The sequence below is a fragment of the Trachypithecus francoisi genome, unplaced genomic scaffold (assembly GCF_009764315.1).
Source record: "Trachypithecus francoisi isolate TF-2019V2 unplaced genomic scaffold, Tfra_2.0 Lachesis_group4, whole genome shotgun sequence".
NCBI classification, from domain to species: Eukaryota; Metazoa; Chordata; class Mammalia; order Primates; family Cercopithecidae; genus Trachypithecus; species Trachypithecus francoisi.
This window is the reverse complement of record NW_022681469.1, coordinates 113,177,513-113,194,205: the sequence shown is the minus strand read 5'-3', so window position 1 is coordinate 113,194,205 and position 16,693 is coordinate 113,177,513. Positions and strand designations below refer to the sequence as shown.

Here is a 16,693-nt window from a genome sequence, read left to right as displayed (position 1 = left end):
TCCTGCCCTCTGCAGTGAGGGCCACCGGCATTCTCTGCTGCGGCCCGAGGAAAAAGCGGTGCTGGGTGCTCCGAGCTGCCCGGGACCCCTCTGAAAGCTGGATCAACTAGTCCCCCACCCTGGGCGCATGGCTATGCGGTGGGCACCCCGGAAGGTCCGTACAGTCAGGAAGGGGGTGTGGAACAGGCATCGGGTGACGGACGGTCAGCCAGTGTCCACACACGCATTTTGGATTCCTGGGGGAGATGGGGGATCACAAGATGTGTCCACCCTGGCCACAGTCAGCCGCTTGGTGGCCTCGCTGTACAGTCTCCAGTTGCAGCCCAACCCACTCTCGTAGTGGCCAGTGGTTTCATGGCCTTCGTGGTCTCCTGTCTTGCTGGGGACACAGGACGTGCAGCAGGCAGTACCCGCGGGGCCCTGGGTGCCGGCGGCAGTGCTGCCTCTGCCTTGGAGGTGTCCCCCACTGCAAGAGTAGGGAACAGGGAGGAGGGCAGGTCTAGCTTCAGTGGCCACCACAGTGGGCTGAGTGTGTGCGGTTGAGACAGGGACGCAGGGAGGATACTGTGAGACCCTCGGAGGCCACCTGATAAGAGGCACCGTATGTGCCAAGCACCTGCCCTCGTGAGTCTGCTTTGCCCTGGAGAGGGAGGCGGAGAGGCTCCTGCCATCCTGTATCCAGAGGGAGTGCTGAGGTTTCAGGTCCCTGAGGAACATGTAGGTGTTAAACGGGAAATCTGCCTGAACACGTCCACTATGTTTTTTTTGTTGTTTTTGTTTTGTTGGGTTTTTTTTGTTTGTTTGTTTGTTTTGAGATGGAGTCTCGCTTTTGCCCAGACTGGAGTGCAGTGGCGCAATCTCAGCTCATCGCAACCTCTGCCTCCCGGTTCAAGTGATTCTCCTGCCTTAGCCTCCTGAGTAGCTGGGACTACAGGCATGCGCCACCACGCCCGGCTAAGTTTGTATTTTTAATAGAGACAGAGGTTCTCCATGTTGGTCAGGCTGGTCTTGAACTCTTGACCTCAGGTGACCCACCCACCTCAGCCTCCCAAAGAAAAGTGCTGGGATTACAGGCGTGAACCACTGTCCCCGGCCCAATACGTATTTTAAAATGAACATCGTATTACAGAATACCACAGACAGAAAAGCACACAATGAATTTTCATGATGTGACTCCGTGTACCTAGCAGGATGTTCCCGGCTCCCAGGATCACCCGGCGTGGCCCACCTCCGTGACCATCCCTTCTCCAACACCAGACTCCCCAAGCCCTGGCACGGAGACGGCCGTCTGGGGTGGCCCCGTAGGGACAGCTGCTCAGCGCTGTGCGGTGACCCGCTGTCTGCACAGAAGCTGGTTCTGGCTCTTCCATTGATGGGCATCTGGTGTTTCTGGTCTGGGCTGTTTCCCCAGCGCTGCCCGAGTGTCTCCGTGCCCATGGGTATGTGCCCTACCTGTTCCTACAGGGAACAGGATTGCTGGGCCTCAGGTGTGTGCGCACGGGGTTGGCCCGACACTGAGTGGCTTCAAGCTGTCATCTTAAGCATTCTTTTTCCTCCTCAGTCCTCCTTGTGAGGATTCACTGGGACCCCTTTAAAGTCCCGTGGGGGCCCAGGAGGCTCTGAACAAGCTCCGGGGTGTGCTCGGGGTGGGCGGAGGGTGCTTCTGGTTTCCAGTTTGGGAAGCGCCTTCCCCTAGCATAAGCTGCACAGGGAGTCCGTGTTGGCCCCAAGGAGTCAGGACTGCAGTGGGAGAGGAGGGGAGGGCGGAGTGGAGTCAGGCTTGGCATGAAGCGTGCCTCAGGCCCAGCCACGGCCCGGCCGCCTGCCCTCTGGGCCACAGGCCGCCTTTCTGCAACAGCGTCCACGAATGTCAGCGCCGTGAGCACACGCGACAGGCACCCTGGTGCATTTAAATCATAAATGAGCCCATCAGCGCAGAGCATGACTCACACCAGCAAGGACTTCCTCCGAGGCCTGCTAGGGAAGCGCTGCATGCCCTGCAGGGAGAAGTCACTTTTGCAGCCATTTAAAGCCCTGTAGGATGTGCCAGGCAGGGCAGTGGCTTTGTGCTCCAGTGATGAAAAGCAGACACTGAATTGGCCCCAGCTGCCCTGCCCAGGGGGTCTAGGGAGGGTGGGGTAGGTCTCAGGCCACAGCCCTGGGGCTTCCAACCTGCCTTCTGTGTCCACAGTCTGTACACCCAACATGCAGTGGCGGCCATCCCAGAGGAGGCCTGGCCTGGGCCTCCACCTCCAGGAACGGCCTGCACTCCAGCGCCGGCATCGGGCATGAGAGGGCCTCCCCTAAGTCAATCTTGAGAGGTCTGCATCCTCCCTGAGACGCCCCGGGGGTGCTGGGACACTTCCTGGGGCTGCCAGGACGGTGCGGCCGGGCCACAGGCTGGTTACACGGTGTTACACTGCCCTCTCCTGGGCGGCTGCCTGACTCCGCTCCCTGTGCGCGGGCTGGAAAGATTGTTCAACCCTGCAGGCTTTTTGTGGTGAGGGAAAGAAGGCGGCACACCCCTGGCCCTGGCCCGCACTGGGTGGCAGGTGCTGGAAGGAGGTGCTGCCGACCCCGAGCCCTGCAGGCACCTTTGAACTTTGGTTCCACCTGCTCTTTTCCTCAGTTTTTCAGCTTCCTACAAGATCCCTGGCTCCAGCAGCCCCAAAGTCAATGGGGTTTTATTTTTACTTCCTGTTTCTTCGTGTCATGCTTCAGGAGTCAGCTCCCAAAAAGCACACGCCAGTCACTAGATTCTGCACTCAAAAGACCGTGGCTGAGGACCTGCGGGATCTGCTTCCCCCGAGTCAGAGAGGTTCTGTTGGCACAAATGTTTTCTTCTGTGATGTCGCTGTTGCTCAAGCTTCATTTTGTGAAACTGTTTCCGAGTTTAGCAGACGGCTCCACATCACGGATGACCCGCGCAGGCAGTGCCATGCTCTGTCCACGCTCTGACACCTGGGAGGGCCGTTAGCGCCTTTCAGAGCGTTTTCTGTTCTTGCCTTATTCTTCCAATTTAGACAGTCTCACAGACCCAGACAGGGCACTTTTAAACATCCCTTATGTTTTAGGTGTCTTTACCTTCAGGTCTTATTAAAAATCTCCAACACAGGCCGGTCGCAGTGGCTCACATCTGTAGTCCCAGCACATTAGGAGGCCAAGGTGGAAGGATCACTTGAGCTCAGCAGTTCGAGACCAGCCTGGGCAACATAACAAATCCCCATCTCTACCTGAAATAATGTTTAAAAGACCAATTCCAAGCCCTCCATAAACCTCTTTATCTTTCTCACAGAACGATGCCAACGGGACTGCAAAGCCGCCTTTTCTCAGGTAGGTGTGGCTTCCTGCGTGAGCCTCAGCATGTGACATTGCTCTTCCCCACGGTGTCCCCGGAAGGGCCTTCGGTGCCCTGCCCAGGAGGCCCAGCCTGAGAAAGGCCTCGGAGCCATGGGGGACTGCAGCCCCCTGCTCCCTTTGCCACCTGCTTTAGACCACCCTGGGAGCAGGGCCTGCCCACCCCAGAGCGGCCCCCATATCACGTGCAATGCAGGACTAAAGAGGTGTGGGTGCCCACGTCCAGAACGTTTAAAACCTGGGATCGTTCTGCAGCGGGTGGTACGGTATAGGAATCATCACTGAACAAAACTTCCACACTCAGAAATGGCTGCTGGGACCTGTACAAGCTGGTGAGGTGGTCAGCGCACAGTCTCACAGGGCAAGAATGGGTTATTAGCGCTGTTAAAATCCAGTTTCCCTCATGGAGTGGAAGTTCTGAAAGGTTTTCCTTATCCCCTGCAGCGGAGAAAACCCCTTTGCCACTGTGAAACTCCGCCCAACCGTGACGAATGATCGCTCGGCACCCATCATTCGATGAGAAGACGGCCAAGGACTCTCCCGGGCCTCTCCGGTTCTCCCTCGCGGAATGATGGGCACGTCCTAACTCTAATGTCGCCTGCCTAAGCAAAGCATGCTTCTCTGTTTCACGTAATTGGGTTGATACGGTTCTGCCTTTAAGATAAATGAGTAATAGTCTAATGACCAACTCAGTCATTTAAAATATTTTCTTCCTATTCTGTTCAAGAAACAGTAAAACTTGGTTTCAATCTTTACTGTATTTTTTTTTAATGAATTTTTTTTCCTTAACAGCCAGAATAAGGGATAGTCTGTGCTTTCATGACTGGCTTTCTGCACCTGATGTCAATGAGACCCGTTTTATTTTATCAAGCACATGCTCTTAGTAGCATTATGTCTAAAGAATGTATCATGGAAGTTTGCATCTTAGCATGCAAATCATAATTTTAAGTAATATAAATTATGAAAATACTATATGAATGTAATTTAACTTAAAATGTTTAATCAAAAGTGTAGAGCTTCCAGAGATAGAGACACCCCAGCCCTCCGTCCGACTGCACCAGAGCTGTAAGTGCTAAGACGCTTTGCTTATCACAGCCACATGGAGCACTTGACGAAATCCCTTCCGGGAGCGCCTTTTCTTGGTAGCTAGGAGTCACTGACTGGATTCGCTGCACACAGCCCATCCAGGACACAGGCCTGGGCGTCAGAGTCACGGCTCCTTGTGTTCTCACTCTGCTAGCTGGCCAAAGCTGCATCCATTACCAACACCCCCAAACTTCTCGGGGTCCCAGTTGCTCCGTGTTTGAATCGGCTACAGACTCTCAAAGGATACGTGTAAAGCCAGGATGACCTCTGGTGCCTGGAGAGGGTGGGTTTTTCATGATGCCCTCAGAACCTGGCCCTGTGGTACGGATGTGAGGACTGCGCACTGGCTGCCCTAAGCCCGGGGCTGGAATTCACCTCTGGCTGCCAAGGATCTGGACCCAATTCCCAGCCCCGCCCAGGTACAGGGGAATCCCAGCATTTTGTGAGGCTGAGGCAGGCGCGTCACCTGAGTTCAGGAGTCGCTACTAAAAATACAAAAATTAGGTGTGGTGGTGGGCGCCTGTGATCCCAGCCACTCAGGAGGCTGAGGCAGGAGAATCGCTTGAACCCGGGAGGCAGAGGTTGCAGTGAACCAGATCATGCCGCTGCCCTGCAGCCCGGGTGACAGATTTCCAGCCCGGCTGCTGTGTGTGTGTTGTGGGGTGCTGGGGCTGTGGCTTAAGTGCACTACTTTCCTGTGAGGCTGAGACTGGGAGAGGTTACATGCAGGTAAGCCAGTGGACGTGGGCGATGCTTCAGACTCCTTCCAGCCAGGTCCAGCAGTGTCACCATCTGCTTCTGCTGGGAGGACAAACCAGACGCGCCTCTACCCCCCCCACCCCCAGGAAGGGCTGCAGGCACCGTGAACTATATGTGAACGCCCCCAGTCTGTCCTACAGAAGGGCCTGAAGCCACATGAGAATTCAGTCCACGCAAACTCCGTGGCCGTGTTCCCCACTTCAGACGTCAGAGGCAGGGCTCAGCCCCATCTGGTGCCACAGGTGACACCTGGCCTTTGGCATTCCCCCTTGGGGATGGTTCTGGTTTTGTTATGGGGTTGAAGACCAGGACCTGGGTGTCTCAGATGCAACCTGCAGGCCCCAGGTTCCACCTCCCAGACCAGAACGGGGGGATGACCTTGTCCTTGGCACCGAGGTGCCTGTTCTGTAAATGTCAAGTGATTATAATTTTAATAATAAAGAACTTGAAAACAAACATCTTTTCTTGAGCTGTAAGCACCTGTTGAATACAAGGTGGTCAGGACTGGCCTGGGGAACGCTGAGGCAGCAATGGGGGCGTCGTTCCGGTCTTTGCTGGGTGTCTGAAAGACCGAGTAAGCAGCACCAGGTCAACGATGGTATGAATCTCATTTATTGAAAACATTATTTCTCACCTTTCTCAAATTGAAGACTGCAGAAAATAAAAGCAGTGCTTTATTGAGTTGTCATGAGCCTCGGGCGGGAGCAGCAGCGCTGCCGCTCCACGCTCCGGGAAACCGCAGCTGGCGTGTGCCACATCTGTCCCACCTCGCTTTACAAAACAGTTCTGAAGCTTAATCAAATAAAACTATTGTACACAACATTTACATTAGAAAAAGAGCTGGGGGAGGAGAGCTGGGCCTGCTGCTCCTTTAAGCGAAGGTGGCTCCGCAGTTGGGGCATCTTCGCTTCCTCAAGGCAAAACAGCAGATGAACCCAAAGGGGAACAGGATGATGGCCAGGAAGATGCCCAGGAAGGTGAAGCAGTCCTCCAGCACCCCGACCCTGCGGCAGAGAAGGGCAGAGAGGGCGGCACCATTAGGACCTGGGCAGCCAGAACCCTCACCCCTCCCACCCTTGCACTCAACCAACCAGTGGCCACGACTGACATGGGGACCTCCGGTGAGGGACAGTGACAATCTGCCTGAGAAAACAGCCCCCCACCGCCCAGCCACAGCCCACTGGCCCGGAGAGCCCCAAGAACCATCTGCATGTGCCTGTTCATAGAATGGCCAGAGCTGCTATTTAATCACTAACATTCAAAGAAAAGGGAAAGAATAAAACAGTTGAAAAGTCTTATCAGTTAACCTTGAAAGGCAAGGCTGGGGCCGGGCGCGGTGGCTCAAGCCTGTAATCCCAGCACTTTGGGAGGCCGAGACGGGCGGATCACGAGGTCAGGAGATCGAGACCATCCTGGCTAATATGGTGAAACCCCGTCTCTACTAAAAATACAAAAACTAGCCGGGCGAGGTGGCGGGCGCCTGTAGTCCCAGCTACTTGGGAGGCTGAGGCAGGAGAATGGCGGAAACCCAGGAGGCGGAGCTTGCAGTGAGCTGAGATCTGGCCACTGCACTCCAGTCCGGGCGACAGAGCGAGACTCCGCCTCAAAAAAAAAAAAAAAGAAAGGCAAGGCTGGGTGCACGGTGGCTCCTGCCTGTAATCCCAGCACTCTGGGAGGCAGAGGCGGGTGGATCACCTGAGTTCAGGAGTTCGAGACCAGCCTGGCCAACATGGTGAAACCCTGTCTCTACTAACAATACAAAAATTTGCCAGGCGTGGTGGCACATGCCTGTAGTCCCGGCTACTTGGGAGGCTGAGACAAGAGAATCACTTGAATCCAGGAGGCAGAGGTTGCAGTGAGCCGAGATAGAGCCACTGCACTCCAGACTGCGTGACAGAGTGAGACTCCGTCTCAAAAAGTAAAACCTTGAGAGGCAAGATCATTTTGGTGCCACAAGCCACACATATCTGCTCTTAGAAAAGGAGCAACCAGAGGCCGGGCACAGTGGCTCACACCTGTAATCCCAGCACTTTGGGAGGCCAAGGCAAGTGGATCACAAGGTCAGGAGATCAAGACCATCCTGGCTAACACAGTGAAACCCCATCTCTACTAAAAATACAAAAATTAGGCCAGGCGCAGTGGCTCATGCCTGTAATCCCAGCACTTTGGGAGGCCAAGATGGGCAGATCACGAGGTCAGGAGATCGAGACCATCCTGGCTAACACGGTAAAACCCCATCTCTACTTTAAAAAAAAAAAAAAAATACAAAAAACTAGCCAGGCGAGGTGGCAGGCGCCTGTAGTCCCAGCTACTGGGGAAGCTGAGGCAGGAGAATGGCATAAACCCGGGAGGCGGAGCTTGCAGTGAGCTGAGATGGCACCACTGCGCTCCAGCCTGGGCGACAGAGCAAGACTCCATCTCAAAAAAAAAAAGAAAAGGAACAACCAGCAAGCTTAGTGGTCCCGTATTTGGGCTTTTGTTGGATTTCTGTTCCTTTGGTAGTGGGGGTGGGTTAATAGGAGACTGCAGTCGGCCATGTTCACACAATGTCTGAAGGCCACTTATTTCTCAAAATGTGATCTCAAAGCCTCCTTCTCAACAAAGTTCAATGTAACAGACTAAGACACCTGAAGGCCATCCCACAAATCCTGCGCCAGTAAGCATAGGTTCAGTGACCTGAAATCATCGAACCCAAGTGTCAGTTTCAGAGGCCCTAAAAGTAGGAAGCCAGGAGCCGAGTGCTCAGCTCAGCATCTTAGGCTATTTCTGGAAAGTTCTGGACACAGCTGAAATTAACCACACTAGCCAGCTCAGCACAAATGAGAAAAGCTTTGCTCCCACCAGACAGGCAGCCCCCTACTGGCTCCTTCTGGTCCTCCTGAGGGCCCAAACCCCCACATCCAGCCAGTACTGAAGTGGAGAGAGAACACAACAGGGTGGGGGTGTCTGACAGGTGATGGGAGCTGGTGCTTAGTGGGGAAGGGGAGCCTACAACAAGGCGGTGTGGTCGCCTGCCTGCAACAGGGAAGTGTGACTACCTGTGCCTTGCTAAGGGGAGAAAACTTGGCCACCTGGGGAACCCTACTCCCATCCCAGCACCCTGCATGTTTCCAAGCTGCTTTCTGGGACTTTGGACTCATGAGGGCCACTGCCTCTACGTAGCACTGCTAGACAAGGCAGGCTGGGGAGCCCAAACCCCACCCACAGAACCTATTCCCTGCTTCTCCAGGGAGTATGGAAAATAAACCAGAATATTCTGAAGTCAGGCTTTCCACTGCTGAAAGAAAAAGTTGCCAGGCGTGGTGGTTCACGCCTGTCATCCCCACACTTTGGGAGGCCGAGGCAGGCAGATCACCTGAGGTCAGGAGTTCGAGACCAGCCTGGTCAACATGGTGAAACCGCGTTTCTACTAAAAACACAAAAACTAGCCAGGTGTAGTGGCGGGCACCTGTAATCCCAGCTACTGGGGAGGCTGAGACAGAACTGCTTGAACCTGGGAGGCGGAGATTGCAGTGAGCTGAGATGGCGCCACTGCACTCCAGCCTGTGCAACAAGAGCAAAACTGTCTCCAAAAAAAAAAAAAAAAAAAAAAACACTTCATGCCCACCTGCCTCCCTCCAGCCTCCTCAGGGAGGTCCCTTCAGCCATCTCCAATGGAGCTGGACACAGTGGCTCACGCCTGCAACTGCAGCACTTCGGCAGGCTGAGGTGATCGCTTACAGCCAGCAGTTCAAAACCAGCCTGGGCAACAAAGTAAGACCCCCCCTGCAACACCTCTACGAAAATTTAAACTTAACCAGACACGGTGGTACACATTTGGAAAAGGGGGACTGTTCAGCCGGTTTGGGGAAACTTTTCTCCTAGAGTCCCTGTGTCCATTCGTTCTCAAAAGGCTCTGAGAAGACCTGCGGCACGCTTGTACCCAGTGTTTCCCAGACTCACACAGCGCCACCTGTCTGTGTGGAGGGGCGGAGCCGGGCTGCAGAGCACACCATGAAGCTCCAAGGCAAAGCCAAGCCGAAGACCCCAGCCTGTCAGCAAAGTTTCTACTTCTTGCGTGGACTTTTACAAAAGTGTCCCCTATCTAAGCACCACAAGGTCGTCAGGCCACCACACTTGTTCAGCCTTGCCCAGGGCTGCCCCTGCCAGTCCAGACTGGGCAGGACACCTCCGTCCAGCCCTGCCGAGTGCAGCTTGCCCTGCCCGGCTCCAGGACCTTCTCCCCGGGGTGTCGGGTGGGCAGAAGCCCCAGCACCACAGCTCCCAAGACCACACAGTTGAGGTGGGGGAGCCTCGGGAAGGCCGAGCACCAGCTGTGTCCCCACAGATGGCCATGACAGGCTCCGGGGGAGCTGGAAGGAGCCAGTGGCCTCGGGCCTCTCAAGGGAGCGTCTGGGCTTCCTTTCCCATTTCCTCCACATCTACAGTCAAATCCCAGGAAACACACTGGCTATATATTCTGGTTAGAAAATGTCCTATGAAAAAGCAGACAGGGAGGGTGAACCAGCTGAGAAATCCTTCCAGGGAAGAAGCCTGCCCAGCTGGAGTGGTCCCCAGTGCCACCAGGCCCCCCTCAGCCGGCCCAATCGGTGACCATCTGAGCACCTCGCCTCAGGACCAAAGCTGCTCAGAGGCAGGGCTGCAGGCAGAGCTGACTGCCTGTTCAAAGGCCCAGAGGTGCCTGGGAGGAGGCTGGGCAAAGGGGTGTGGGTGGGGAGCCGGGCTGGAGCCCGCCCATGGGGCACAGCAGAGATGTCCAGGTGCAACGGTGCAATGGGCGGGGCTTCAGTGCTGCCTGGTGGTCCCGCCCACACCAGCTTCCCACCTGCAGCTGCTGCTCTCACCAAGTCCAAGGGCAACAGCACCCTCCTGCTTCCTAATTCTCCATCCAGACCCCAAAACCCACCTACTCCGGCAGAGCTGAGAAGCGCAGGAAGGCTGCTCACTCACGTTGGATTCCCACTGCCACGGGCCAGGGTACTGGCCCACCTGAGCGCCAGGATTTCCAGCAGCGCCAGCCCAGCCCACCCAGGCCCCGGTGCCTCGCTTCTCAGCACGATTCCCAGCCCCGGGGCTGCAAGCAGCGCCATGGGCCAAACCAAATACACTGACCCCACGGCCTCCCAGGCACAGGGAAACACCCTCCTTCCAACCCACGGAGCTTCCGTCCAGACCCATCCTGTCCTCAGCCAGAGCACAGGGCTGGCCCGTTTGTGCCACCCTGGGCTGAGCCCCTCAGTCCGGGGACCCACTCTGGCACTTCCTAGGGCAGCCTCCCCATCCCTGGTCCATTCAGCCCCCACCCTCCTGCCCGCCTCCACGCCACTTAAAGAGAGGGCAGGAGGGCCAAGGCCCCTGGGTCTCTGGGGAGAGCGAGCCTGTTTCCCTGCAGTGCCTGCCGCCTGGGAACTGGACAGATCCAGCCGCCCCAGGAGGCTCAGGCCTCCGCCAGCAACAGGAGGCTGTGATCCAGACCCAAGAACCCTGAACGGGCCTCGAAGGCCCGAGGGCTGGCCAGGAGAATTCGGCCCTCACCTCTGGCTCTGGGGTCAGCTGGAGGGTGGGCGGCAATACCCTACCCCCCAGGATTCCACAGCCGCACCCACAACTTCAAACACCAAGAGGCGCTGAAGGCAGAACTCGCTGTCACTTGACAGCAAACTCACCTGGCAGCAACATGTGACCTGAACTGGTGTGTGGCTATTTATAGTCGTAATTTATCCTAGTTTATCTGAATATTCATGTCTTGCTGCAGAAATATTAATGTTTTAACTGCAGTACTGCCCTAGACCTCAAAAGGAGTGCTGGCATCATGTGCTTTTTAAAACCCCAAATCTTCGGAACTGAGAAACACGATCCAACTTTTAGGCCAAGACTCCCCAAGCTGCAGGGCCAGCACTGGAGGGGAGAAGAGGAACCCCCGCCCCGGAACAGCTGCCATCCCCGCCAGTCTGTCCGTCCCCACAGCCTCCAGTTCTCCTCCCTTCCAAACCCAGAAGAGCCCACCTGGGTTGGTGGGGTGGGTTTCAACCTTCTCAACCGCTCAGGTCCTGACTGGCTCCCTCTAGCCGCCCCTCCCCCATTCTTGCGCAATAGGCCACGCGGCCAGGGAGGGATCACGGCCACTGGCGAAATTAGGGAACTGACTAATTCCAAGAGCACTCCCTTAAGGCGACTCCAGCCCTGCAGTGGAAGTGGCCAGTCATGCCACTGTCATCCACCCTGGGCCCTGGGACAGTGGAGGCCACAGGGCTCCCGCCTCACCAGGGACAGAAGGAGCTGGCAGCAGGGCTCTGAGCTGCCCAGGGAAAGGGCCATCCTCACCCTTCCTGTGTCCCCACAGTCACTTTACAGGAGCCTGAAGCCCAGGGTGTGTCCAGGGCCTCCCAGCCGGGAAGAGCGTGGCTGGGATCTGAACCCGGATGGGCTCCCCAGTCACAAGCACCCATCCTGCAGGCCCGTTCTCCCTCCAAGGCAGCCCCCAAAGGCAGTCAGTGCCACAGGGGGCTGCCCCAGGGCACCCAGCTGCCCTCTGTGCACACACAGTGGCCTCCAGGCACCATCCAGGCCCAGGACCAACCCCAGACCACCACACCTCGCTGGAAGGTCGAGCCTCGCCAGGAAAAGGGGAGACACAGGGCTTCCTCAGAGGGCTGCGGGCCTGAAGCCATGCTCAGCGCATGGCGAGGTGGCCCCAAAGCAGCTCCAGCCAGCTTCTGGCTGTCCCAGGGTATGCACTCCCCACAGGGGTAGGGGAGCTGCCTCGCTTAGGGACAGTTCACCAGGACTTCCCAGGGCCATTCCCAGCAAACCCAATGGCCAGGGCCAGCCCCAGCCTCTCCTGTGGAAGAAAGGCCTGAGACTCTGCCTGCCACCACACCCACCCCAGCAGTGCCACTTGGCCTGCAGCTGGGGACAGAGCCTAAGGTTAGAAACTCAGGAGGCCACTGAGGCAGCACTCGGACCCTGAGGTCCACAGCCCTGCCCAGCAAGCAGCCTAGGCCCAAGCTCCAGCCCATCCGCTGCCCCCACACCTCAGACCAAGACTGTCAGGACAGGGACAGCCCATAGGCCATGCATATGGGCAGGGCCATCCCAGCTAACAGCCACTTCCTCAACCAGGGGAGCTCTGGCTTCCAGGTCACAGGCGGTCATCTGGAAGCCCAAGGATGTCACAGGCTCATTCCCCTCCAGCCCTTCCCAGGCTCCACAGTAACCCCCGTGCCCTCCACAGCCCACCTCTGCCCCTCAAGGGCTGTGGCAACCTCCATGCTGGCCACTGAGCCGCACCCTGGACCTCTGAGCAACATCCGCCCTCCACAGCTGTTCCTTTCACCTTCCCTAGGAAAGGTGAAATCCTTTTCAGGACTTCCTCTCTCTCTGGTCACCCCCAAAACTAAATACCCAATGACAGCCCAGCCATACTCATGGGGGACTGGTGCAGGCCAGGCCCTGTGTTGCCAGGGCCTTCTCCACTCCTGCGTTCCTGGTTTTCAGGGCACAGGCTCTGCTCCAGCCCAGGAGAGCCTCCCAGTGCGGCCACCTCATCCCGCACCTAGGTATAACCACACCCCAGCAGAGAAAGACTGATCTCCCTGGGCAAGGGAGAATCCGGTTTCAGAGAAGCCCAGGCCTTGGGCAGGGCAGGGCAAGGCAGGGCAGGGCAGGGCAGGCGTGAAGCAGGAAGGCGGGAGGAACAGGGGCATATCCACCGCTGGGCTGCGGAAATGCTTCCTCATAAACGGCTAAAAAGGGCAGACGGAGTCAGGAAGCTTCAGCAAAGGCCTGGCCAGGGCAGCAGAGCCACAAGGGACATAGGCTTCTCTGGCCAAGCCTCACTCAGAAGGACTAACAGACGTGTGACTTGGACAAATTCCTGCCATGCCACCAGGCAGGGAGGGGGACAGAGCCCGGTGGGCTGGACCTGGGGCAGGAGGAAGTGTGGTCATGTGAGCGGTATCCTGTCTCCCAGCCCCAAGACAGCAGGCGGCGGCCAGTATGTGTCTCCACTCTCCTCGTAGAAAGGAGTGGCCCAGGGACCACACACCCCCTCCCCACGCCAGCAGCAGAGCACCCAGCCCCCTGCTCACCCTCTGGCTGCTGCAGGGCACAGGGGCCCATCCCATGCCCAATGCTGCTGCAGAGGCAAAGCCTCGGGGAGCGGGGGCCACTCTCCAGCATCCAGGGCACCACAGGCAGAGCGCAGGGACTTGCATGCTGGGAGGGCCTGGCTGCAACCCAAGAGGTTGCCGGAGGATCAAAGAGTGCTCTGGTCCCAACTTAAAGGACTAAGGACCCCCCAACCTTGTCCAGAGAGAACCCAGCCTCCACCCTGCCTGGTGCAGCTGCCCAAGGGCAGAGAGCACAGTGTTCAAGTAACCGAGGACCCCACTCCTGTAGCCTCTGGGGGCCGAGCCCAAGATCCTCCAGCAGAGCAGAGCACAGCCTGACCCCACTCCAGGTTCTGCGTAGCTGGGGAGCACCGCCGGGTCAGCGGAAGCCATGGGCCTCCACAGGGACACAGCTCCCACCTAGGGAAGGGGAAGTGGCAGGGCCAGCACCTCCATACCGACAGCAACTGCGCCACCACCTGGGCGCCCCCCAGCCCTGGGATATCTGGGCCATCCCTCGCTGCCACTGGTCTCCCACATCTCCAAGTTCAGGGGCTTGGGCAGAGAAGAGCTAAGAGCTTCAGAGACACCTCACCAGGCACCCCCCATGTCCCAGACGGGGAAACAGGCCCCCCTGTTCCTGGCAGGACCAGGACTGGAACCCAGCTCCTCCGGCAGGCTGGACACTGGGATGGCAGGGCATGGACAATGACACGCAGGCAGACCCTCTGCTCCTCCATGTTCTGAGTCCCCTCCATGTGCCTTCACACCCACACAGCTCTGCCAGCCCCCTCAACCCTGTGCAGCAACCTGAGGAAACGATGTCCCGGAGGCAGCCGGTGCCCCACCCTGCCCTCCCCTCCCCTCCACCTTCACTCCAAAGGCCAATGTTTCTGCTGGGTGGTGACCAACTGTGTCAAACTGACGTCCCAGTTAGGGTTTGTCACGGGGTCCCTATGCAGGCAAGCGGCCACAACCTGCCCCTGAGGTCCCAGCCTGTTGTCCCCACGTCTGGGATGCCCTCCCTCTTCCCAGGAAGTTGCCTGCTAAGGCTCTGAAATCACTTCCCCATGACTCTGCTCTAGGCCTTACACACACACACTTTTGAAATCAAGTATAAGTCCAAACCAAGGTTTCTTAATTCCATCTCAGCGGCTTCAACTTCCTCCTCCCAGATACAGCTGATAAACCCTGTCCCCGCCAACTCTGCCCCTACTTTCTAAGCAATCTGAACACCCACAGCTGCCAAGAATTTATATTTAATTAATCCTTATTTAAATTTGAATCCTCAAAACCTCCACAAAACAAGCCTCTAGCTGCACCTCAGGGTCCTATGAAAACCAGAAAGCCTGTGCAGGTCCAATGCCAGGATGTGAAAAAAATCACTCCTGCCTCAAAGAACCACAGGGCTTCCGTCCTGGTCCAGCTCGTGAAAGAGCGTTTCAAGCCAGCTTTGGCTAAAGCAGCTCTTATGGCCGTCGCTTCTCCCACTGAGGTCTCTCCTGCTGGTGCACTTACTTCCAAATGCCCCTTCCGGAAAAACGAAACCCTCCACCACCTTCGATGATCGACTGCAGAGTAAACTAGCGGAAATTAAAGGAAAATGCAGACACCTGATTCCTCGCAAGTCCCAGAACAAAGACAAAAAGACCACGAGTCCCGTTGTTACCTTTTCTACATCCCAATCACTTGGGGTGCAATACCTCAAAATCTAGGAAAAGGAATCCACCCTTTTGCCACCACAAAATGTGTTCAGAGCCAATGGTGAGTGGACCCACGCTCTCCCACACTGCATAAGGGCAGCCTGTCTGTCCCTCCCATAAAGGGCTCTGATCAAGATCCAAGTCAAGCCGGACCCACTCCCACAAGCAGAGCTGACTTTGTGAGGTCCTGGGGGGTAGGGCGGGAGTCCTCAGCGCTTCCAGGGCCAGTCTCCAGGCTGCAGACCCACTCACCTGCAGACGGGACAGCCTCCCACGACCACGATAGAGTTGGCAGGGTACCGGGTGACGGTCCGGCTGTGGATGTTGTAGACCCTGGGATGGTGGGTAGGTATCCCTGTGGGGGGGAAGACAGGTCATTAGGGTGCAGGGAGGAGAAATCGGACCGCGACGGGGACTACTCATCCCGTCCCCCAACCTCCACCCCGCTAAAAAAGCCCCCGGTCTTTTCCACCCTCGGGACGGCCACCGCGGGCCTGATTCGGCGCTAATCTGCCAACAGCGAGCGCCTCGTGACACAAAGTTCATCTGGGGCAGGAATCCGGCCCCGCCGGGTACGACGAGCCCGAGGACCAGAGCCCCAGGGAGCAGGCTGGCTCTCGGCGACGCGGGGTCCCGAAGCCGGCCTGGGGACCTCCAGTTCCAGGAAGGACCCCCGGGCGGGCCCCGCCGGCCTCTGGACCCGCGTCCCCCGCCCGGGCTTGCCCCCTCGGAAGCCGCTGGCGGGGAAAGTTGGTTCCGGGCCCACCTGTGACGAGGTAGGGGTAGGGCGGCGGCGGGGGCGCGGCGGGGATGGCGCCGTAGCCGTGCGGGCCGCACGCGTAGTCGCCCTGGCCGGCCTCCAGGTTGTAGGCGGGCGGCCGCTCCTGCAGCAGGGGCTTATGGTCCATGGCGGCCCGGCCGCGCCCGCCGCTCCGGCCCGGCTCGGCTCGGTCGGCCCCGGCGGGGGACGCGGCGGCGGCGGGGACGCGGCGGTCCTGGTGGCTCGGGTCCCTCTGAGGCAGACGCGGGGCGGGGCGGGCGCGCGCCGCGGGCTTCCCCCGCCCTCCCCGACCCAGTCACAAGACCGGGGTCACGTGGGCGACGGGAGGCGGGGCGGGGCCGGCGGGGCGTCTTAAAGGGGCCGCGCCTCCCGAAGCCGCCCTGCCAGCTGCGCCCTGCGCTCCGCCCCGCCCCCCCGCCGCGGCTCTCAGAACTCCCGTGGAGGGGAGATCCCCCCTCCCCCACTACGACCCAGAGAAGCCCCATAGGGTCGTGACCTTTAGGGCCCGCGAATGCACCCCCACCTCCCGCTACGCCCCAATCTCCCAAGCCGGCCGAGGTCCCCTCACCCGTGGAAGAGGGGGAGGGCGGGGCCGGGTGGGTCCCAGGCTGCCCCAACCCCAGCCCTCTGCCCCCGCGATCGCCAGCGCTCCCAGCAATGCCAAGGGTACACCCGGGCGTGCACCCCAGCTGCGGCCTGTGCGGTGCTCAGCTGCGGCGCATTCCCTCCGTTTGCCTTTTTTTGGACAATTAGGTGTTACAGGGGTAGTGGCCAGTGCTTACATATAACTCCCCCGTTTGGGGACAAAACCATAAATACTGGGCACCTGCCGCCGCATCGCCTCAGTTTCCTTAATCTTCAGGCAGCCCTGCCAGGTGTTTTGCTTACCCCCTGGA

At 58.1% G+C, this 16,693-nt stretch overlaps 2 protein-coding genes across 5 annotated transcripts in view; one reads left to right on the top strand and one right to left on the bottom strand.

The window, feature by feature from the left end:
• The window catches only part of BAIAP2L1 (BAR/IMD domain containing adaptor protein 2 like 1), a 113,461-nt gene extending 109,344 nt beyond the window's left edge, over positions 1–4,117 (top strand). For 2 of the 3 annotated variants that reach the window (XM_033195025.1, XM_033195027.1), the window contains exons 13-14: positions 3,296–3,333; positions 3,802–4,117. In XM_033195025.1, coding sequence (XP_033050916.1) covers positions 3,296–3,333; positions 3,802–3,877 — 114 coding nt within the window. In that variant the 3' untranslated portion in view covers positions 3,878–4,117. The remainder of the gene's footprint in view (positions 1–3,295; positions 3,334–3,801) is intronic. The other variant, XM_033195026.1, reaches the window with a different exon arrangement.
• A 1,676-nt stretch (positions 4,118–5,793) lies between these two features.
• Positions 5,794–16,075, bottom strand: BRI3 (brain protein I3). Of its 2 annotated transcripts, XM_033195029.1 has the most exons (4): positions 15,783–16,075; positions 15,269–15,371; positions 14,832–14,896; positions 5,794–6,206 (listed from the first exon to the last, which is right to left on the bottom strand). In XM_033195029.1, the coding sequence occupies exons 1-4, from the start codon at positions 15,922–15,924 to the stop codon at positions 6,115–6,117; spliced, it is 402 nt and encodes a 133-aa protein (XP_033050920.1). In that variant the 5' UTR covers positions 15,925–16,075; the 3' UTR covers positions 5,794–6,114. The 2 variants fall into 2 exon arrangements, with proteins under 2 accessions (XP_033050920.1, XP_033050921.1); XM_033195030.1 differs by lacking the exon at positions 14,832–14,896 and having other exon boundaries at positions 15,783–16,068.
• Positions 16,076–16,693: the final 618 nt, after the last annotated feature.